We start from the raw sequence: 23,558 nt of genomic DNA on the forward strand, positions 1-23,558 counted from the left end.
GTGAACCTCAGGTCTGGATCTTGCATTCTCATGTCTTCCACAGAAACTGCAAGGCTCAGATACAGAATTTTTTGGTGGGTCACTGTTATAAGACAGCGGTGATAATCAGTACTTGATTGAAAACGTGGTGGAGGAAAAATGATTTTACCCCCTACTTTTAACAGCTGTGAAATTTCTGTCATCTACCAGATCCTATGAACTGGAAATGGTCTTTAGGCCAGGCTCTATGTTCTTGACATAGGGTCTACTTTTATTTTTCTTGAGAATTATTTCTTAGTTTGAAGGTAATGCAAAAAGTGAAAAAAATTACTATTTTTTAAGATAAAAAATAAATTCATTTATTTAGTGCATTTTGGAGTGGCTTATTTGGTTGCAGAGGACCCAGATCTGTTTAGGTAGAGGGTATTTGATTGTAAGGATGCGGCTGGAGCTAACATTTCAAAAGCATTGGCTGGGAGCTGGCATCTGACACCACCTTCGGAGTTTCGTGGCCTCTCTCTGTCTGACAGCGTGTCTGCTTCTGCTGGTATGTGCTCTGTTCTTCCCTCCCTGCTGATCTGCTCTCCTGGAACTGGCCTCTCCAGGCCCAAGTGGTTGTGGTCTCTTTCCGTGCACTTTTTGGCTTCTGCCCCTGCTGTGGCATCTATTTGCTAGTGACAGATTTCTAAGTGAGGAATGGTTGACCCAGCTCATCTTTTTAAGACAAATATAAACCATAAACTCCAGGTCCCTGGACACCCTAGGAATCGGCTGCCGCAGGACAGGGGTGACGAGCAATGCAAAGCTTGGCCCTGCCCCTCAGCACAGATGCGGCGGCTTCCCTTACACCGGAGTGTGGCATGGGACAGGCGTCTGAGGCCAGAATCGCCACTAAGGCTATCCTATGTCGCATTTATCTAAAGTATATATCACTGAAACTGCTCTCCCTTGTCGCAGCAGTTATCTCCGTTATAAAGAGTAGCTGGCTATTAATTCTGTAAGGAAGCAGTGACTTAGGAAAACGGTCACTGAGATCACATGATCTGAAGAAATAGAAGAGCAATTTTGAAATTGGCATTAGAAGGGAAAATAAGCAGGAGCCCGAAATCCTTGAGAAGGAGGAGAAGTACTGGCTTTAATTATTTGGGAGAGGGGACACATAGAGCGTGAAGATGCCCCGTGTGACGTGACCGGGCGCTCTGTGGACAGTTGCCGTTGGCAGCTCCCCGGTTTACCACTTCTCACATCAGCAATTTCTTGCCAAACATTCTGCTACATGCTTCCTCCCATGTGTCCCTTTATACCTTCCAGCGTGTTGATGAAAGAAATTAAGCTTTCATCGAAGTCAGTTGTCAGGACACAAAATGTTTCCTTTCCTTCTGCAGGTGTTGGGAGTTTTGTGAAGGATCCTGCAGATCCTGTCACCTTCTTATCAGGCTCACTTAGAAATGCCGAGGGGAGTCAACTGCCCCCTTCCCCTAGTGGTTAGTGCCTTACTCTGGCTCAGTAGCACAGATGTGTGTGTGTATGTGTGTGTGGTGTGTGTGTGTGTGTGTGTATGGTATGTATGTGGTGTATTGTGAGTGTGTGTTGTCTGTGTGTGTGGTGTATGTGGACAGAGCAGAACAAGGTCATCATTTAGTTTAACCAACAGGAACATGGGTCTTGAGCTATTTCCAGGTCAGGCAAATCTCACTGTTCCATCTTATTATTATTATTATTATTATTTTTGCAGATAAAATCACATTAATGTGAATTTTCTAGGCAACTGAGTAGGTAAATAAAAGTTGCAACGTCTCTAGCCTGAGAAGCATTGTGAAAACCACTAGTTTGTATGGATACAGGCATTTGTGAGGGTTTGGGCTTATGTCTGGAGGCCTGTTGGAGCCTCTGGTTTTCTGTTGCTCCTGCTGAGAGGCTGCTCCTCCATGATCAGAGAGGCTGTTCTTTTGAGTCCCTGCCCAGTCCCTGAGTAGTAGCAGATCCACAGCCAGGGCTGTCTCTGTCATGGTAGGACCTTTATTGGCTTCCTCAATTCCTGATTTTCCAGAGAGCATTGCTTGACCATGGAGGAGGAAGGCAAGGTGTTAATACCAGGCCACTCAAGTCATAGGATTAATGCTTGTCAAACCTGAACATGCAATGAATTACCATAGGATTTTGTTAAAATATGGATTCTGATGCAGTAAGTCTGGAGAAGGGCTTCAGATTTTGCATTGCTAAGAAGCCCACAGAGGCTGCCATCCCTGTTGATCCCACCGAACATGCCAGGTAGCAAGATCTGAGCCATCGCTACCCACAAACTCACTACTAATGTTCCTTCAGCAGCTTCATGTGGTTATGAGTATGGACTTTGCTCAGCTCCCAGCGGTCCTGCACCTTCTCACATGGAAGGTAGGAAACCTTCAGGATATTGCTGGTTAAAGGGTAAGATGCTATTACTGACCTCAGCTCAAGTTGGCTTTCATTCCAGGAGCAAAATTAGACCTGTCCTGGTGTTCCCTAGCTCAAGTGAGGGAGAAAAGACAAGTTTTGTGTTTGTTTCCAGAAAAATCTATCAATGAGGAGGGGAGAAGTTTTTACAGGCTCATGTCCTACACCAAGAAGAACCGCCAAGACCTCCAAACCCTGACTTTTGTGGCTTTGTTTTCTGCTATTTCAGGCACAAAGTCAAGGGGATCATGTGTCGTATTAGAAAGAACAGTGAGCTTAGGAAGAAAGAGAGTGGTGCTTGGAGGTTATATATAGGTAAAAGGAGAGAGGCTTGGGATGAGCACGGTTTTGCCGCCAAAGTGGCTGGACGTGCTTGGCAGGCAGGACTCTGGGTGGGAGCCCTGGCTTTGCTTCTCAGCACCAGGCCAGCTATGGACAGGCCTCTCCTGACAGCGTTGGGCCGTATCCTAGGGAGGAGGGGGGCAAGGCATCGCTTCCTGCAGACCCAGAGAGAGGCAGGCAAAGTGGCAGATTTCTCATGTTCTGACAGTGGATTAGTTTTTTAATCAGGCAAATAGCTAAAATAAACTTGGAATTAAAAAAACGAGGTGTTTCCCGTGAACACAGATTAAAAGCTGCCTGGAGTGTATAAAATTGGTATCTGAATATAGTGTTAAAACGCCTGAAGAAACCATACGGCCCTGAATTAAGCTCTGAAGCAGTTTTCTGTGGTAAAATGCAAATAGTTTAATGCCTGGACTCTGTGTCCGTTTTCTCTGCTCACTGATTTTTAGCTCTTTGAGGGAAACGACCTCCGGATACGTAAGAAAAGGTATTAATTACGCCACAGCACTATCTTGCTGTCCAAGAATCTCAGGCAGACTCTGTTAATGCATCATGCTTCCTGCCTGAAGGGTTAGTAATTTGAATTTTATAGCCTATGCTGTAATTTGACTTACATCACAGTACTGTCTCATTATCCATTTAGTTCAGTTTTCCCCAAAGTGCAAGGCATACACCACTGGTACTGCTAGAGATGATTTTAAGTGGAGCCGCGAAACAGCCGTTTTTAATGAGTCATGTTGAGAAAGTTACCATTTAAAAAAAAAATATTCCTTTTGGTTTGCCTTCGTGGAGTTTAATAACACTATATTATATTTAGCGTTATATTTGTCTACTCTATTTGGGGGCAGTAGTTTTTATTCATGTTAGTGACTTAAAGCAATTTGCTTCTTTAAACATAAATCTCACTCAGCTTTGAAGAGGGGGATTTAGAAGCATGAGGTAACTACTAGAGAACACAGGTGTTATACGAGTAGGGACCAGCATTGTGAAGGACAGGGATGGCTGGTGTGGACAGATCCCACGGCTTAGTATGAGCATCTCATTCCAGAGAGCTTATGAATTTATCTCACTTACGGGGCAGAAAAACATGGCCAGAGACTGCACACCCTGGCTAAGTGCTTTGCAGACTCGAAGAAACTAAAGGATTGTTTTAGTACAAATCGTCACGAGCACCAGGACAACACTTCAGAGTGGATGGACCGCCTGTCTACCAGCAGGGTCATCGTCCCACAAAGTCTAGAGGTTAGACATTGATTAAATGCATGGGTTAGCTGTCCTCTGTCCAGCCGCAAGATGCTGATCACTGTCTGTGGTCTGTGGCTGTGGGTTTGTTTAATGAAATCCAAAGCCAGTTTTGAAGCCTACTGAAATGACCTTGTATAACATCAAGTCTTGGTGCTTCTGAGTGCCCTGAAAAAAGCTCTTTCTGCCAAGCAATAAATCCAGTGTGCCTAAAAGTCTTCCTACTTAATTAGGAACAGTTAGCCTTTTTTTTTTTTTTGGTAATAACTACATACACCCACACCACAAGTGTGGCAGAAGCCAGCTTTTACCCATGCAGACTTCAGACTTGCCACAGTCAAGCCATTGATTTCTCGTTTCTCAGGGCCTAATTCTGGCCTAAGTTTAGCACGCTGTTTAACGTCCTGCTCCAGCGGCTGGACTTAATATTACAGTAGGTGAGTTTTCTTGTCACCAGCACTGTTGAAGTATTGCAGGAGACATCCCACAAAGGGAAGGTCCATGGGCCGCTCTGCCTCGTGTCTGGAGAGCAGGACACTTTGCAACCCAGAGCCTGCTGTCTCACCTTTGCAAGAACTGCCACTTTCCCATCATGAGCCCTTTCTCTGTCTTAGCTTGTACCTTCACTTTTGTTAAGAAGGGTTAATATGGGGGTGCCTGGGTGGCTCAGATGGTTAAGCGTCTGCCTTCGGCTCAGGTCATGATCTCAGGGTCCTGGGATCGAGTCCCGCATTGGGTTCCCTGCTCAGTGCAGAGCCTGCTTCTCCCTCTCCCTCTGCCACTCCCTCTGCTTGTGCTCTTCTGTCTATCTCTCTGTCAAATAAATAAATAAAATCTTTAAAAAAAAAAAAAGAAGGGTTAATATGGAAAAAATAGAACTGCCCTTTCCTCATGTTTTAATTTCAGATAATAATTATTATTTTTAAAGGAGAGGTGGAAAGAAATTAGACTTATGTGGTATTTCTAATCACCTTAACATGCTACAAAGAGGGGTTTTTTTTGGTTTTTTTTTTAGGGAGTTGAAATGTGAAAATGGTATAGAAACCATTTCAAACACTGAAAAAGTTGAAATAAACTGTACAAACAGGTCCCTCCCACCTCTTTTGGATGGTAAAGAAACATCAATGATATTTTAGCTAATAAAATTGAACATCACAATTTAATGTTACAAATTGTTAAATCAGAAGGGAAATTCTTAGAACATAGCCTTTGCTCAAAATGTTTTTGGAGCTCTTTCAGATTTGTAGTGTATGATTTTGCATATCCTCAGACTAGTAGTTTTACTTTTTAGAGTGGATTGGTTTTTAAAAACAGCCAAACATTTTTTAATGCCAGCTTAGGCATTTAATGCCAACTTAGGCAACAAAGCAGGACACTGACAATCTTACGTTACTCCGGATCTGCTTCAGATAGCAGTTTCGAAAGGGTTCCATAAAACTTCTGATCAATGGAAACAGCTCTGAAAACCATGTATTAACTACCAAAGGGCAGGCATACCTTTAAATGTGTTCTCCAGTATATCTGTTTTTAGAATACAAAGACAGGGCTTAGAAGTTCATGACCACATATCTTCTAAGAATCCAGTATGGCTACAGACAAATTTTTTTCACATTTCTCTTTCAGTATTAGCTGCCTTAAAAAAAAAAAATCTTAAGCTTGCTAAATAAACTATTATGGAGATATGCTGCACAGTGATTCCACTAGTGAAATAAAGTCTGAATATTATGCATTTTTATTTTCAGATAATCTACAGAAATTAAACCTTTGATTCTATAGATCCCTTTTGATGGCCGTATTTGACACTTTTTACATTTTTTTCTTAGCCTTTCTCCCAAATATCTGAATCCTTTTTCCTGTCATCTAGAAGGGTCTCCCTAGGTTGCTTGTCTTGTACTTGCTTTGTCAGAATGTATAGAAGAGTAAACTATGGCTATTTATTATGGTAATATGGCTTAATTCCCTGTTACCAGAAAAGTTGTGACTTTTGTGAAAAGTTGTAGGTTTACATAACTTTCTCTCTTGCTTTTTTTTTTTTTTTTTTAATTAGCAGGTTTATAATAGAGATGGTAACCTTCAAACTTGGGAATAACACCTCTGAATATATTTTTTAGGTCAACAAGCTCTTTGGTTAGTTTGAGGTTCTCTAAATTCTTTGCCTCCCTCCCTCGTTCCTGCCCACTTCATTCATTCACTTGGTCTCTAAATGCTGTGCTCAACGATGCCAAATTTTCCAAAAACAATGGTGGATTTACATAGAGCTAAGTTTGGCAAAGTTAGAGAAACAAAAATAATTGTTTTTTTTTTTTTTAAACTGGTTTCTCCTGAAATAAAACAAAACTGTAACGTGGGGTGACAGTTTCTATTCATTTTTTAATTAGGCAATTTAGGTAGGCATCACTTTGACAGTTTCCAGCTCTGAAAGTGATTGTAAGTGAGCAACCATATTGCTTCATTTTGATTTTGAGGTCACCTACTTTGTCATGTGAATCTGCCTTGAGCCAAGTGATGCTGAGCCCCTAGGCGGCTAAAGGCTGGATGGCATCTCTTCGTCAGGATGGTGACAGAGACATGCTTCCATGAATGCAAATGGTTCTCTGAGCTTATTAAGCTGGAAAAGACCCAAATTAGAAAGGGATGAAGGATCCAAGAAGGAGAAAGTGATTGAGGAGCAGTACTGAGAACTGCAGCTTGAGGATTATATAGAAATGATTTGGTTTTTAAATTATCTTTATAAGTGTTGAATAAATCTTTAACCTAACATATCTGCTCAAAGTTAATAATGAATTATGATTCTGAATTATTTTTAGGTTTGAAAAAGCCTTGGACCCTGGCCTCTTATTTTTTATGCTTACAGTTACCAACTATAGCCCATAATAATAATAGTTATTTTTTTACTTTAAGTAAAATTTATTGAGCACCTACTATATTTGTGTAAGGCTCTTTGTCTTATTCTTCCATCCCTTAAGGAGGTAAATCTACAGGCACAACAGACTTATGTGAGGAACTGCACATAACAGCTGTTACACTGTTACATAAATAAAGTGCTGGGACAGGCAGAGCCATGTCAGTAACTATAACTGATTTGAAAGAAGCTTGAAGGAAGAGTAGGGCTCTTTTGGTTTGAGGTTGAAATCAGGCAGTCTTTAAAAATTCTTATTAAATTTTAGTTGTAAATTTGGAGGGAGTTAATAATGAATGGATTCCTCAGCCTAGTGTCATTGTTATTGTTGGAGATTTTTTTCAAATGCTTCTTATAGATTTACAAAGTCAACAATATCATTAAAAATGCAAATATCTCAGTGCTTGTCTTTTAGATATTCACTGAAAATTATAAGATTTATCAAAAATCAAAGAAGCATCCAGTGCGTAAGAATAAGAACTGAAACTATATGAGTTGTCATGGGATTCTTTCTCTTTTTATTGTATAACTGACTATTACTGTGTTGTAAAGGATTTGTTCTGTCAGGTGAAATGCTAAGCTCTGTGCAGTTGTCAAGATAGACTGACTATCGATTTAAAGAAAAAAAAAAAAGCCAAAAACTCAAGTGCTCAACTTTGTTACTGCTCAACTTACAGTCCAGTGTGTATGTGTATTTCGGGAGCAAAGTGGGTGGGCAGAGACTAGGGAGGTAGGTAGTAAGAGGCCCTATACAGTCAAGAATCCAGGCTGCTGCTTGTAATGTTACATCTTCACTCAACTAGTAGCCTCCACGGTCCTTGTGGGAGGGGGAGAAATTGGAGGATTGTGCATGGGCAATTTTATTTTAAAGGTTTATGTATGTATTTGAGAGAGAGAGCCCGAATGCAGGGTGGGAGGGGCAGGGAGAGAGAATCCCCAGCAGACTCCCTGCTGAGTGTGGAGCCTGACTCCAGGTTCGATCTCACGACCCTGAGATCATGACCTGAGCCGAAATCAAGAGTCAGACATTTAACCAACTGAGCCACCCAGGCGCCCCTGCATGGGTAGTTTTTATGGGTCATGTCGAGAAGTGCTGTACATCATTTCCACCCATGTTCTACTGGCCAATTTTATGTCCCCAGCTTAACTGAAAGACGCTGGGAAATGCAGTTAGATACTTGTATAGGAAGAGAAACCTCGCTATTGGTAAGCACTAGCATCATCTGCCACAACTGGCAAATATTTGAATGCTGGAATTGTATGATTTTTATGTCACTGATCACATGCTGCCCTAGTAAACACACACACACACACACACACACACATGCGGAAGATTCTGTGGCACTGTCCCAACCTCCCAGTGAGTGATTCATTTATAGGAAATTTAGATACATGTCCATAGGAGGATGAGGTAGCCTGCCTTCCCACATCTGCACAAAAATTTTTAAACCCAGGCATAGATGAACATGATTGATAGCCACTGATCCTAATAATTAGCATAAAACCTCTGCAAGTATGTTTTTTAATTTGAATTTTTAGAAACTAAAATATATTTTGAAAATTAGAATTTTATATTTGGGGAATGTTTAAAGCATTTGCTCTAGGCAAAATGAAAGGTTTTCAAGCCAGGAATCACCATCTCCAACAAGTTACTTAACCTCTCTGTGCCTCAGTTTCTTCATCTGTCAAGTGGAGGTTATAATAGCACCGACTTCATAGAAGTGCTGTCACCCTTAAAAGAGGCTGGGTATGTAAAGTGCTTGGAACAGTGCCTTGTGCATAACGAGCACACAGTGTTAGCCGCTGTAATTAATCCCCTCATCGTCTTCATGTTGGGCCACGGAGATCTGAACCAGCACTGTGAGATTAAGAAGGCAGGGCAGGGGTGAGGACACCACAAGTTTGAAGGCTGGAGTGGTACAGGTGAGGCAGGTGAGGGAGGTTCCCGCCTGCGGTGCCGTCTAGACGCTGGCTACCAAGGGCAGGCACTTGTGTTTTGTCTCACGCGCACGCTGCCCTGTGAGATGGGTGGAAGCACCTCAGGGTGAACGAGGAGCAAACTGAGGCTTGAAGAAGTTGGGATGTGCCCCAAATCAGACTCCTTTTTATGGTGGGGCTGAGGTAAGAAACCCAGAGGAGCGACCCTGCTAATTATTGAAGGTGATCAAGGTAGGGCTGTTAGTTTCAGGGGATGTTAGGGAAAGGATGTAGACAATATTATGAGTAGGTACTCCCCAGATTCAGAGATAAAAACAGGGAAAAATCGTTTGAAGACATTTAAACTCCTAGAAATCTACATAGTAAATGAATTCAGTTGCCTGTAGAACTGGCCCACCGTAAGGGGTGCTTTGTAAATCTTCTTTGGCCAGAAATGGAACAGCATCTAATGAAAGATGTGGGGCTTTTTCTCAATAAGCTGTGATGTCACATCTCTAAGGTAATTATACTGGTTTGGCAAAAGCTCGCAATCACATAAGATTGGTGCCTTGCTAGGAGTGTAGAACAAGGAAAGCCCAAAACTAACACTGGGTAGGATTTTTACCTTTGAAAGAAAAGAGCTTAGACGAAAGGAATGTCCCTTGGAAGCAGGTGTAGCTCTCCATTATTAAGAATCAATAATAGTGTAACAGAAAGACATATTATTGGAAAACCAAGAGAACTGGGTGAATCTCTGTTATCAGAATATTTACTGGGTGCTAGTTCTGTAGCAGCTAGAAGGCTGAGCACTTCCTGTGTATCATCTCCTATAGTATCTCATTTAATCTTCGGATCAGCTCCAAGAAGTACACTTGTATCCTCTTTTTACAGACGGGAAAATGGAGTCTCATTAATAAGCCATGGGAATGTAATATTTGGCACAGTTACTATAGGTAGTAACCCTGTACTACATATTTGAAAGTTGCTTAGAGTCATCTTAAAAGTTCTCACAAGAAAAAACAAAACCAAAAAACTAAAAACCTTGTGACTATGTTCTCACCACGGGAGTTCTCATCACGAGAAAAAAGACTTGTGACAGATGTTAACTAGACTTATCGTGGTGATCATTTCACAGTATGTACAAATACTGAATCATCATGCTGCATATTTGAAACTTAAGTACGGTTATACATCAATTATACCTCAATCAAAACAAAACGAGTCTTAGATTAAACACTTTTTCTTGGGCACATGGCTAATGAGTGGTAGAACTGGTATTTGATCCCAGGCTTGTTAGACTCCAAAATCACAGTTCTGTCTCCCCAGTGTAAAAATTTTATATCCCACTGCTGAGAAATAATCATCAGTAGTGTTTTTTAATGTATTTTATTTATCTTCTTTTCCCTTTTATTACCAGTTTCACAAAATCAGGATTATGCAGCACAGGTATCTTACTTTTATTCACTTATTATGGGTTGTGAACGTTTCCCATCTCATTGTTGTTAAATACTGAAGTATTTAAAAGGCAGATTAATTAATAACTCCTACCTTCTTTTTTTTTTTAAAAGATTTTATTTATTTATTCATGAGAGACAGAGAGAGAGAGAGAGACAGAGGCAGAGGGAGAAGCAGGCTCCCCGCAGAGCAGGGAGCCCGATGCAGAACTCGATCCCAGGACCCTGGGATCATGACCTGAGCCGAAGGCAGACGCTTAACCGACTGAGCCACCCAGGCGTCCCTAACTCCTACCTTCTTATCTTCCTGGAGAAAATATGAACAGATCTGTAACTTTAACACAACAGGAAGCTGTAGGTTTCAAAGGTAGGATTGGTGTTAGGTAAGTAACTGACAGGACAGGGGAATTTCCAGACAGATGTGGTAAGTTCAGAGCCGAACAGACAGAAGGAGGAGGTGAATAAGCAGTTTAGAAGTTTCTACCTGATTTGGGATTTTTGTGTTGAAAGAAGTCAGGGAGGCCCAGGTAGCTCCTACGGCCATGTAGTTACAGAGGTACATACGGAAACAATGTGGGCAGAAGCAGACCAAGCATACGTGCTCACCTGCTTTTCAGGTACTGTGAAGCAGTTAGTTCTGTATTTACCTAACATATACTTTGCTTGTGAAGGTGCTTGGTGCAAGTACCATTACACGTTAAGAGTTGATATCTTGAAGTATTTAACCTTGTCGTTCCACTTTTGTTTGATGGTTTTGTGAGGTATTAAAGAATAGGCCTTATTCCATTCACCTGGGCTGGTGAGCAGTGGGTCAAGATGAACAAGGGGGTCTGAGCAAATTAGACAAAAGTGGGAGGACCGAGCACTGGTAACTTGACATATGTCCAAAACAAAGGCAGCCCAGAGCCGGGAGGGATTGCTGAGTTAACACCAGAGGGGCCGAGGGGACTGAGCTGTCGCAGGGGAGGCCTAAGCTAAGAGGGGGAGGCAGCTCACCGCTGGAGGGGACTGAGAGGGTCACTGGCATCTCTCCTTTCCTCAGCTGACTATTTGCATAGCGGCCTCTGTTTAACTGACTAGGACTGAAGAGCCACAGCATGGCAAGGGCCTGGGCCAGCCTGAAGTTAGGCATAAGTTGAGTCAAATGCCATGGGCGTGTACTTTATCACAATTACAGGGAGCACCTTTGCATCAGGAAGTCACAACTCGCTCTATGCCTCCTCACACACCTTTTAAATCATCAGTCTATTCAGGGCCTTTGCACATTGGCAGTTAGAGAGAACAGGTGTCTGTTGCTGTTCCTTTACATTAAGGTCCCTGCCTTTGGCTTTTGTCATGGACTGGTCAGCCTTCAGCTTTGACTAATTGGAGCATGGCAGAGAGATCTCCTCCCTGTAGCTGCTTGGCATTTTCTTAGCAGATGCTTTGGTCGTCTGGAGCCCTTTCCTGCTGCCAATTGAATTTAATCTTATCTCCAAAATCCCTCTTTTCTGTGTTACCAACTCTTCTGACCTTCCTTAGGGACCCATATGGGAAGAGATAAGCTCAAAGAAATGTTCTAAATAAAGGCATCAGATTTCATTATGAAAAGCACAACAAGCACTGGTGAAGTCTTGGCTAGAATGTTTGTTTCACTGAGATGAGGTAGGTTGGAGCAAGAACAGAATTTTAGAATAAGTTTTAGTCACTTCTTGAATTTTTAACCAGCACCAGGTATGTAAGTTACGTGCTGGGAGCGAGAGATAGCAAGTCGGTTTAGTGATGGCTCTCAAGGGATTTAGGGTACAAGAGTGGAGGGACCAAGTCCATCTGTGATACCAGGACTATGTGGAAAATCTCAGAGGATGCCTGAAGGAGTCTAGGGAGGGAGGGTCTTGATCATTCTGATCATTCCTGGGGAAGGGGATATGAAGAAGGATTCCCCCTGGGAAGGATGTCCCTCAAGCTCTGAGGAACAAGTAGCAGGTAGAGATAAAGTACAGGAAGGATATTTCTGGGCAGACGAAATGGCACGAGTGTGGGTCTGAGGGTTTGAAATAGCCTGATGAATTTGGGAAATGCAAGGTATTACTGGAGTGCATGGCAGTGAAATCATGAAGGTTCTGTATGCATGGCTAAGGAATGTTTTCTTGAAAGCTGTGGGGAGCTGTGAAATGGTTTCCAGGAGGGGAGTGGCTCACATCTCACCCTGGCACTAGCAGGAACATGGAGTTGATGGAGAGCAGCCTGGATACAGAAGGCCAAGGGAAAGACCAGATAGGGGAACAGGAGAAAAGGAGGTACCAGACCAGGGGTGCGGGTGACAAGTGGGAAGATTGCTGGATGTGGAGGGGTAGGGTGAGGGAGAGGATGAATTCTCACTTCCCAGTGCAGAAGAGATGGGAGACATTAAAGAGAGCTCAGGCCTGGAGGGGAAAGATGAGTGTATTTGTGGGCATGTGGAGGGTGAAATGCTTTGCGATATCTAAATGGAGGTGGTTCAGTAGGCAGCTGAGTGTAAGGGTCTGAGGCTCGGGGGAGAAATTTGAGCAGGAGATAAATGTTTAGGGGTCATTCATGTGTAGGTGATGGTTGAAGCTACGGGCATGAATGAGGTCACTCCCAGAGAGAGGGAGGATGTGGTGTTGGAAGGGGGGATGAGCATGCAGAATATTAGCTTCAGGGAAAGCAGAGGAAGAGGGCCCCCTCTAAGATTCTGAGAAGGAACAGCAGAAGGATTCGTCAGCACCGTTGTAGAAAAGGCCCAGCAGGAGAATGGCGAGCAGTGTCATCACATTAAGTGTCATAGAGGGGATTGAGCTTGTGGGATGGAGCTAAAGCTTGCAGATGAATGGATGGAGTTGTCGTCATGGCTGAAGCTATAGGCACAGGCTGTGGAACGGCGGCACCTTTGCAAGCACCCTCCTGAAAGGACTGATGAGACATGGGAGAGTCACAGGAGTTAACCAAAGGCGGGACCAAAGGCAGGGAGGCACATTCGGAAAGGCTGCAGGGTAAAATGGGGTGGAGCTGTCAATAAACATGGACTGAAAAGTTCCCATTGGTTTTGGCATCTGGGAGGTCATCTGTGACAACAAAAGCGATGTCAAAAGTGGTTTACAGTGCACATCGTTTGTTGTTTTATGCTGTTCCCCGGACTATGAGGGATCAGAGGAAGGCTTGAAAAACACCAACGATCACCATTTCCAGGAGGAAACAGCAGTAGTCACTGTTTCCTGCTGGATCTGCCAGTTCTCAGGGATGTGAGCGGTCATGATGGTGCTGTATGTCTTGGATAGCTAACTGTGATATAATTAATGGAGGAATTTCATAACCCTCTGGTTGTAATGTGGACATGTTTGGGAATGAGCTATGCAGGCTTTGCTGCTGCCAGAGAAGCAGACCGAGAAGGCAAAAGGTGGGGGTAACCGGCCACCGATACTCTTCTCCTGGAGTCGGGTCATTAACTAGGGCTAGGACCAGAGTGGACTCTGGACATTTTAAGCCTGGTTATTACCTATTAAGTATTGAAGACCACGGGCAGAGTTCTCTCTGTCCAGGACCCTTTAATAATTGCATGTACCCCTGGTGTTTCCAAGTTTACTTCTCCTTACGACTTTTTAAAAAAAAATTATAAAAGCAGTATACGGTCATTATAAAAACTCAATTGAGGCAAGTAAAGGGCAAGTCAGCAACCTGCCCTTTCTACTTCCAGACTCTCCCGGCCCTGGCTGAGGTTGCCAGTGTTGGGTGTCACACAATATTGGGCTTATTTTTATGAAACCTCTCTCAGTCACTGGATTATGGATCACAGTGGACCAAGACTGTGCCTCTCGTATTCACCTTACTTTCTGCCACATAGGTGGTTCCTTAAATAAATGGTTAAAGGAACAAATGATGAAGGTATAAGTGAACAAATGAGTGAATCTCTTGGGCTTTAGCCCTTACAAGCATTGCTTCCATTCCTTCCATTGTAATTTCAGAGAGACACTGGCTGAGAGGAAAGCAACTGTTTTTGTCACCTTTTGATTTGTAGGAGTGCTTATTATATGGATGGTACTGCGTGACAAGGGACAGGGTCTGTAGTCCCTTTATCCAGCCTGAGGGTGCCTATTTCTTTGATTATGTGAATAAAGTTAATCTATTCAGAAACTGGTAGATGACTGTCAGGGGTGACAACCTTAACACTTCCCATGGAGTTAGAAGGTGAGCTATTTATAATGAATTTTACATTCTTAAAAAGGAGTACATCTGAACTTCTGCATTAAGTTCAAGCAGTTTGGAAACTTTTACTGTAAATCCTGTGTCAGGCAGTGGAGTGCTATCCCATAGATAGCAGCAAGAGGAATAATTCTGTCCAAGAGATGACAGGCCAGTGTTCTGAATGTATGGGCAAAACCGTACTTACAGGTTTGAAAGGGAAGATCAGAATGGCCTGCTGATCATCAGACCACAGAAGAAGGGCCTTTTAGGAATGGTGAGATCAAGTATTCCTTCTGTCTAGAAATTCAGACTTCAGATTATGGTCTTCATTCACTTGGAGTGGTGTTTCTCCAGGTGGACTTGAGACTGCCTCCGTTAGAATCCTTGTTAAAATGGCATATTTCCTTCCACCTTACATAAGGACTGCACAATCAGAATTTCCAGGGCAGGATTCCTGGAGTTTGCATTTTAATCTACAGGAAAACTCATATAAATTTAAATTGGAGCTAGGAGCCTAACAGAACCTGTTAGGCTCTTTTATGTTTCTTTTTAAGAAGTTAAATGCATTATAAATAGCATACCTTTTCTTCTGTCAGTTGCCAATTTGTAATTTTTAAGCCGTTAAGCTCTTTTTCTACCGTATTTCTTTGAATCATATAAACATGTTTTTGAGCCCTTTTCAGAATACCTTTTGCACTCTGTTTTCTAGTTTAACCTCTTTTTTTTTTTTTAAAGGGCTACTTTTGGAAAGGTATACTTGTAGTACCAGTAAGGAGAGGGATTTCTTAAAAATTTATTCTACTTAAAAATGGGAAGGAGGTGGTTCAATTAGATTCAAACAGTCCCCCCTTTCCACCCTCTCCCCGTCTTCCACTGGACAACAAAACAGCTTTCCCTTGTTAGGTTGCTGTTTTATGTCCCCTTTGAGGCAACCCAACCCAGCCTTCAGCACACACAGTCTTTATATGTCGGCTCTGCTTCAATCTAAGAGCAGAAATAGCTTTATTATGGAGGTAAATTATGGATGCGAGCCACGAGTAATTGTCAGATACACACTAAAATGACCAGGGCCTCATCATTAGTGGTTCCTAACATGGCTGCTTGCTAGATTCAGCCCTTTTTAAAGTACTGCCCTAATCCCAGCCCAGGTCGATTTATTGGAATCTCAGGTGATGATTGGCCCCAGGTGGTTCTGGTATGCAGTCAGGACTGAGAACCAATTAAGTTAAATGCCTCAGTGTTTCTCAGAGGCAGCTTTAAGACCCTCTTTATCTGAATCTCCAGGAGTGTTGCATTAAAAAGGCAGATTCCTTCCCTGGACCCTAGACCTGGTGAAACAGTTGCTAGGAGGGGGGCCAACGCTATCACCAAGTAAGTGATCCCAGTGATTGTACTCTGAAATTGAGAATCCCCAGCCTCTGGGGCACTCAGTGGTTTTAGTTACCTGGGTTGGGATGTGCATCAGAAAGAGCTGGTGACAGTAGTTGAGAATCCGTGTTTTGGCTAGTTTATTTGGGCCACATGGCTTCTCCCTGCCCTTCTGGAGAACTGCATTGTTCACTCCTAGCCCTGCACCCTCTCATCTATTCTGTGTGTTACCCAGAGTGATTTTAGGAGTCTGAATGACTCATTCTAGCCTGTGGTTGAGTCTGTCAATTCACAAACACTGTGCATGGTGTGGGGGTGTGAGAAGAGAACATCAAGTTTAGTAGGTTGCTTATTTCAGTTGACAAGAGTCACAGATGCTCATGCAAAGATTAAGTATACTTAAAAAGGTAACATGAGGGGCGCCTGGATGGTTCAGGTGTAAGCGTCTGCCTTCAGCTCAGGTCATGATCCCAGGGTCCTGGGATGGAGCCCCACATCGGGCTCCCTGCTCCATAGGAAGCCCGCTTCTCCCTCTCCCCCTGCTTGTGTTCCCTCTCTCTCTTGTCTCTCTCTGTCAAATAAATAAAATATTTTAAAAAAAAGGTAACATGAGACAGGGGAGCAAGCCCATAGAATTCATGCAAAGAAGGGGTCTGACCACAGGCCCTGATTTGCACTTCAGGGGAGGGAATCTTGTGGTCCAGGGAAGATGGAGGAGACTGAGGGCAGAGATGAAGACTTAATTTTTTGGATCAAGAGCATTCATCCATTGGAAGACTTAGAATTTCCCTAGAGAATTTTGATGCATAAATACCAGTCATTGTAATTTTGTTCCTATTAAATGGGAATAATTAAAATAAGCTGCAGTTTTGAGTGAATGTTGAATGAATGGATGAATACAAATACTGTTTTTTTAGTTTTTTAGTTTTTGGTATTTAGTTGCTGTTATCGAGAAGTTTAAGTAGGCAATATTCAGAATTTTGTTCTGGGAGGAGGGTAAGTAAAAAGAAATGCCAAACTGTCCACATGTTTTTATTCCTTTCCCATTATTCTATATGAAACCTAACATTCTGTAATTCTTTTTTACTTTTTGGTTGATTTGTTTTTATATTTGCACATTGGGATCTTGTGTCACAAGACATATTTGTATTTGCTTAGCCAGAACTCTGCTGGGGAGGAAAAGCTGAGGCATGAAGGTTATTTTGGTAATTGTGGCTGGAATTAGGTGAAAACCTTCTGGGCTGGGAAAGTTTTTTGGCAGCACAGGTTACCGAGACTCTAAAATAAAACTTTGGCAAAGGTCCCTCTGGGGCGCTGTGCAGAGAGACCCACGTCCGCCTTTCTGCTCTGCGTTGTGCCTTCACAGACACGGGGAAGGCTGCTCAGGCAGGAATTAGGCCTTTGTCTACGAGGCTGACAGCCGCCTGGGTGAGTCTGTGGTGGTTGGAATAATATGATAAATGGGATGATGCCTTTGAAAAAAATTTCCATTTAGCATTTTTTTTTTCCCCTGCACACCCAGAGGAACAGCTGTGGCAGCAAATGCAGACTTGAATCATGCATTCATATTTAGTCTTGTTTGACAATCCCAGATATTTTTAAGCAGGATCGAGTCAGGCAACCAGCATTACAGCATTCAAACTGTCTTAATCAGCCAGACTGTTTGGCACACAAGAACCTTGTTTTACCCAAGTAGTAAATAATTCTCAGTGAAGCAATATGATGTACCGAGTGTGCCCAAAGTCTCACCATTCAGTATTTTACTACAGCTTGTCAGCATCCCTTTCTACATGCTTGTTCCGTTTATCACTAGTTGTTTATAACTTGTAGTGTTTGAATTCTGTGTTTGGCCAGGTCTCGATCGATGGTTTTTAGATATAATAAGGACCCTAACTTCAATATGACCCTCCCCTTTTCCTTTTTGCCCTAATGCAGCATTGCCTGCTACATGCATGGTTCATTTTTTTGCTGAGAATGTTTCATACTATGACTACTTGTTTCCTTCTTAAGAGCCTGGACCATGGGGTTTTGTCATTTGCCTCTGCTATGGATAAGTGGCTCTCATCCATTGAGTCGGCTCTCCATTTATGGGCCTTCCTTCTCCCAGGTTCCTCTCCCGTCCCTTCCTCATAGCCCTGGCTCTGAAGTCCACACTCTCCAGGCCTCCCCTCCCTCCCGGCACTGCCCTCCTTGTTGTCTTCTGGGCAAAGATGGGAATCCACAGCTTTCTCCACATCTGTTGCCTCCCTGCTCACTCCACAAATTTTCCAAACTACAACAAAAATCGAACCTGAGAACGCATTAACACGAACTTCTCCCTTGACCTTGGTATCTCCCTCAAGCTACAAACCCCTTTTCTCTCCCCCAGGCTTTTTGAAGGCATACTTCCCCAGGTTCTCAGGCTTAGATTTTTAATGGAGCGTTATAATTTTTTTTTAATGGGATTGTGACACAGGATTGCTAACTCTTTATTTTGATAAGGAAAACTATCAATGTCATTTTAGTAAAAGACAAAGAGGTTTCAACCCTCCAGGCAAGACAATCTCTGATGAAACCGAGGACAACAGTCCTTTTAAATACATAAATTTGGCTTCATGATCAGAAAACCTTGTCACCTTCTCCCCAGTTGCCTTGTCTGCCGATTAGGAATACTGTGTCTCTCACTAGAATTTGGCCCCTACTGCTTTTATACTCCCCTTCTCTTTTTCCACAGAAGGCAGTGGATAACACTGGCTTCTCACTTTGTACTTTGACTTCCCCTCAAACCACCATGTGTGTATCCTTTTGAAGGTGACAGCAAATTCCTAATAGCCAAGTCTATCTCTTCCTTACCTGTTGGTTGTCACTTGGACCACCCCTCTTGGTGACACTCTGTGCTCCCTGACTTCTTAGCTCTGCCCCCACAGTTCTCTTCTGTCTGCCTGTTGGGTGCCCCCTGCCCATAACGGGAGGTTCATGCTTGCTTGCTTGCTTTCTTCTTGGACTGTGCACCTACCCCCACTTGCGTGTGAAATGCCTGCCAAGTGGTAGCTCAGAATTGCAGTCTTGTGTTTCTGCTTCCTCTTTCTCTCCATATTCATTGCCCCAGGCATCTCTTATTCCAGCATGTTTGGAGCTGATGGGATCTGACTGTCCAGATCCTCAACCGCTACTTCTGGGGCTTCCTCAGCCCTGAGGCAGATGGACTAGAAATTCAAAGCTCTGCTCTTCCTACAAGTCAGCAGAGCGATCTTGGACAATCTAGTTAATGTTCCGAAGCCTGCTTCTGCATCTGTTAATGGGACTACTGTCTGAGGATTTGTTGTCAGGATTAGAGATGATGCATGCAAAATGCCCTTTGCAGGACCTGGTATATTATAGGCCCGAAGGATGGCGGCTCTTCTTATTTGGAGACAGTCACGTGGAACAGCAGGAATTGGAGGGGAGGAGTTCTTCTATTTCAGAGCCATAACTGTCACTTTTTCTGATCTTGAGCCTGTCCCCAGCTTTTTCTCTGAGTGCCTGACTTTCCACTTGTGGCTAAGATGGTAGTGACAACAGCTGTTAGGTGACTAATTTCAAAAGAGGCTCCTCTGAGTACCAGGCTGTCAGGTAGTAATTTCAGATCTTCATCGGAAGTAGCAGTACTGTGCTAGAAAATGTAAAGTGTCTATATGGTTGAAAGGAGGGCTTCGTGTATGTGTGTGTATGTGCATGTGTGCATATGTCCATGCACCACCATGGCGGCCAGCTGGGCGTGTCCGCTCAGCACTGACCAGGGTGAGCCATGGCCCTCATTTTCTTTTTTAAAAAACACTTACTTAAATTCAGTTAATACCTGTAGGTCACGTCTTACACATTTTCCCTTTGTAGACTAGAAATACAAATGTAATTAAACTCTGACGGGCAGTTGTTCATCTTGAACAAGTCTTGAAGTGGATTATTGAATGTCGGTGCAGAGTTTAGGCAAGGTTAGCCGTCTCTGATGTCCATGTGCATGCTTGTGAATTGTTGCATTCCTGTTAGGGTTACCTCTGTCCCCTATTTCTTTGCAGGGCAGTTCAAGGGTGGCTTTCTTTGTGATGGTCCCATTTGTTGATGCTGCATTATTTTTTCTTCGTCTCTGACTTGGTTTAACATCAGTGATGTCGTATTGAGGTACTGTCTTCAAATTCTTGACAGTTCATGCAGTTACATCATTCTTTGTCTAAGATTGGATACTAATAGTGGGTGCCTGGGTGGCTTAGTCGATTAAGTGTCTGCCTTCAGTTCAGGTCATGATCTCAGGGTCCTGGGATCGAGTCCCGTGTCGGGCTCCCTGCTCAACGGGGAGTCTGCTTCTCCCTCTGCTTCTACCCCCCACTTGTGCTTGCTCTCTCTCTCTCAAATAAATAAAACCTTTAAAAAAAAAGAAATTAAAAAAAAAAGACTGAATACTAATAACCAAGACTTCTTTAAACACTCAGTTTTTTGTCTTTCAACAGAAGTTCTTGATGACATTTTCGCCCCTAGTCTAAGTGTCATGTTGGGGATGAGAGGAAGGCAAGAAAACACATGCCGCAGACTCCACAAGTTGATATAAAAAGCGACCCACACTCAAAACCAGTCAGTGCCACTTGAGGAGAATTGCCTTTTTCTCCCCTCTCTTAGTCCTTTCCATTTCCTTACTTTACCAAGTTATCCTGTATATTACCTCATTTTACCTCTCAGTGGCCCTGGTTGGTGGATGAGGCCCGATAACCTGAACACCCCTTTTGTGAGGGACCCGAGGCTCAGAGCAGTGGACGTTTACCTATGTTAAGTGAGGATGCTGGCCCTGGGATCTCTCTTCTGATCCAGGCCCAGTGCGGTGAGTAAGGACGTATTGTTGAACGGCCGCCTGTTAAAGACCTACACTGTGGTAAAGGCTAGGGAGCCTCTGCAGACATTGTAGAACTGACGCCTGAGCTAGTTAGTGAGGACACATCTATGGGGAAGCAAGGTACTGAGTAAAGTTTATCGCTAATCGCCTTTGAGCAGAGTGCTTACAGAGAGAAGTGTTGGGCACTGTGGGAGGCCCAGTCTGTCTGAGGGGATTCAAGGAAAGTTTAATAGAAATTTTGTGACACTGTATTGCCTCTTTGTCAGTGGTGCTGATTAAATTCTTTCTCTTGCCTGGTGGGAGCTACATTAAGCAAGAAATAACAAGGAAACATTTTACTGTTATGTTCTTAATCAAATACTATACTTAGTTTCAATACTGCGTCATAACCAAAAGTTGTTCAGGGTTAGCCATACCATAGGATTAAATTTAAAGCTTCTCCTTTGTTACTTCGATATTTTTAATTACGTTATCTTGAAAATGGAGTATTTGGTTTTGTTAAATCAGAAGATTTCGGGAAGCAAAAAGTTTGAGGCTGTCCTAAGCTGTCAGATGGGATGGCACACTTCCATGGAGTTTCTCAAGATTCAGAGGCTCTGCTACACTTGGGGCCGTTGGGTTGGGTTTTGCGGTTTCTCTTGACCTCACACATTCTTTCTAGAGACAAGACAGGTTTACGGTGAGGAGCACAGACTCTGCGGGGAGAAAGCCTAAGTTCAAAACCTGGCCCTCCTGCTTACTGGCCAGGCCCGTCCCCCCTGCCGTGCCTCCGTTCCTCATCCAGAGAATGGAGGCGATCCCAGGAGCCTTCCTAGTTATCATGAAGGCTTACGGGAGTTAATTTGTGCCAAGTGCAGAGTTTCATGCATGACACTTTTTTAAGTGCTCAGTACAGGCTCCGCAGCCATGGCTGTTTTTTCAGTCAAGTTTCACAAAGGGTCCTCAGAGTGTAGCACGGCCGGAACCGGGGAAAGAGGCTGCCCCACACTTGGACCGAATCCAGGTCCCTGACCTTGCTAGCACCTTGTACTAACAAAGCTAACACAGCCGCCTTGCTGTGGAGCTAGTCGTGCTGAGGCAGTAAGTGTAGATGATTGCTTACAGAGCTCTTGCTCCACTTTCAAAGATAAAATTTCAACTTACCCACTTGCCACGTAACAGGCCCAGAAGTTTAAAATGTTATTCTTTGCAGTTTTACAAAAAAAAAAAAACAAATTAATGGGAAGGGGGGTCATCATTTGATTTCTTTAAGCATTCCTAGTCTTCTTCAACTTCCTATGTCTAAATGCTGTCAACATGAATTAGATAATCCTAGAGAATAGCCACCAAAATACTTAAGACTTTCGTTTTGCATCGCGTTTTATGGTGCTCTCCGTGGAGAGAACCTAGTATTCTCACTTACTGACCTCAAATGGGTCTTGAGCCCAGGAGGAAAAGAGATTCTATGTATATAGAACAAGAAATGCCAGTAAGTAATTGATTTATTCAGAAAGAACTTGTGCAATGGACGGGGGCTACCGTCTAAACAGGCGGTCTATGCACAGTCCTCCATGAAAGGAAATGCCCTGGATGTTTGTAAACTCACACATGCTTAGAGGGAACCTGAGACATCCGTCAGTCCAATCTATCTCCATCACAAGAGGGGTCCCAAAATGGCGATAGCTTTTCAGGAAAGGGTGTGGTCCACCATGAGGATTCTGGGCATGTGGGAAGAGAGCCCTCAATCCCCGCCGAAGAATGTGGATTAAGCCTCTGTATTTGTGGTGGCAGGGAAGTGGGGAAGGTAGAATCTCAGCTTGATGTGTTACAAATGGATGTCCAGAAAAGAATATGAGTGTCAGGAAGGGCAGGGGATGTCTTTTTAAATCACTATTTAACCGATAATATCTGTGGTGAAAGCTGTAGTCTGTCTTGGAAGCCCTGGGGGCTAATGATGCCAGAATTGTTGTCTGCCTGGTGGTGGTGAAGATATTTTGCACTGATAAGAGTTTAGGGGTAATTATCCATTTCCTGTATACAGGCGGTAGCATTGGTCATATTAGTAAATTACTGACTCACTATTTTTTAAGTACAATTACATCTCACTAATTGGAGGCAATTCTGATTCAGAAATAATGATGGCTTAGAGTGGGTCCAAACTAAAGGTTATCTTAAGAAAGTTGTAGGGAAAAGATTACTTACTTGTGTAATCATTCACAGGCACTTTGTAAATATCAAATTTTATGCTGTTATTATTAGACATAGATGAGACAAAGCTAGTTTGAATTAATGAAAAATATGATTAAAATCTTTTGTTTTACCTTATATGGAAGCTTGAACTAAGGTGGATGTTGGCAAGTAGAAGTTTTGGGGTACATTCCTTAATGAGTAGATGAAAATCTCATTATTTCTGATATTTTTATGTAAATAGATGTTTCTTCAGAAGTTAATCGCTACTGCTTCTCAGATAGTTACAACAATGGGAAAAGCCCTCTAAATCCTCTCATCTCTATTAATAATGCTACTCTTCTTCCTCAGATTATTTGGCCTTGAATGGAAACCAGTGGTCCTCTCTACTGATCTCCCTCAAATATTAATGAATGAGGTCAGAGTGCCATGTGCTTTTATTCATGCTACTCTTCTTTATCCTTGGGACAGCCCTAAGCCGGAGGTGATTAATCCTCTTTTTATAGAAGAGGAAACTCCTTGTCTAGCAAATTAATTGTAAATAGCTCAACCTGGCGTTTGGTAATCTGTTATCAAGAGATCGCTTCAGCCTTCTCTCCACATACTCCCGTATTGATATCCTGAAGTTCATACTGTACAATCTTTTCCCAGGGCTTACGCTCTCCTCGCTGCATTCAGTGTCCCATTCATGCCTGGTTTTCTCCTCTGCTCTTATTTGGTTCAAAATGTAAGT

At 42.9% G+C, this 23,558-nt stretch overlaps 1 protein-coding gene across 1 annotated transcript in view; it reads left to right on the forward strand.

Annotated features, from left to right (window-relative positions):
* LRRC1 (leucine rich repeat containing 1) overlaps positions 1 to 23,558 on the forward strand; it is a 105,484-nt gene that overhangs the window by 37,220 nt on the left and 44,706 nt on the right. The window contains 1 exon segment of the mRNA XM_081827574.1: positions 10,104 to 10,184. Within this exon segment, the coding sequence (XP_081683700.1) occupies positions 10,104 to 10,184 (81 nt within the window).

This window comes from Leptonychotes weddellii, chromosome 8 (genome assembly GCF_054177405.1).
Source record: "Leptonychotes weddellii isolate Sample4059 chromosome 8, ASM5417740v2, whole genome shotgun sequence".
Classification (NCBI taxonomy): domain Eukaryota; kingdom Metazoa; phylum Chordata; class Mammalia; order Carnivora; family Phocidae; genus Leptonychotes; species Leptonychotes weddellii.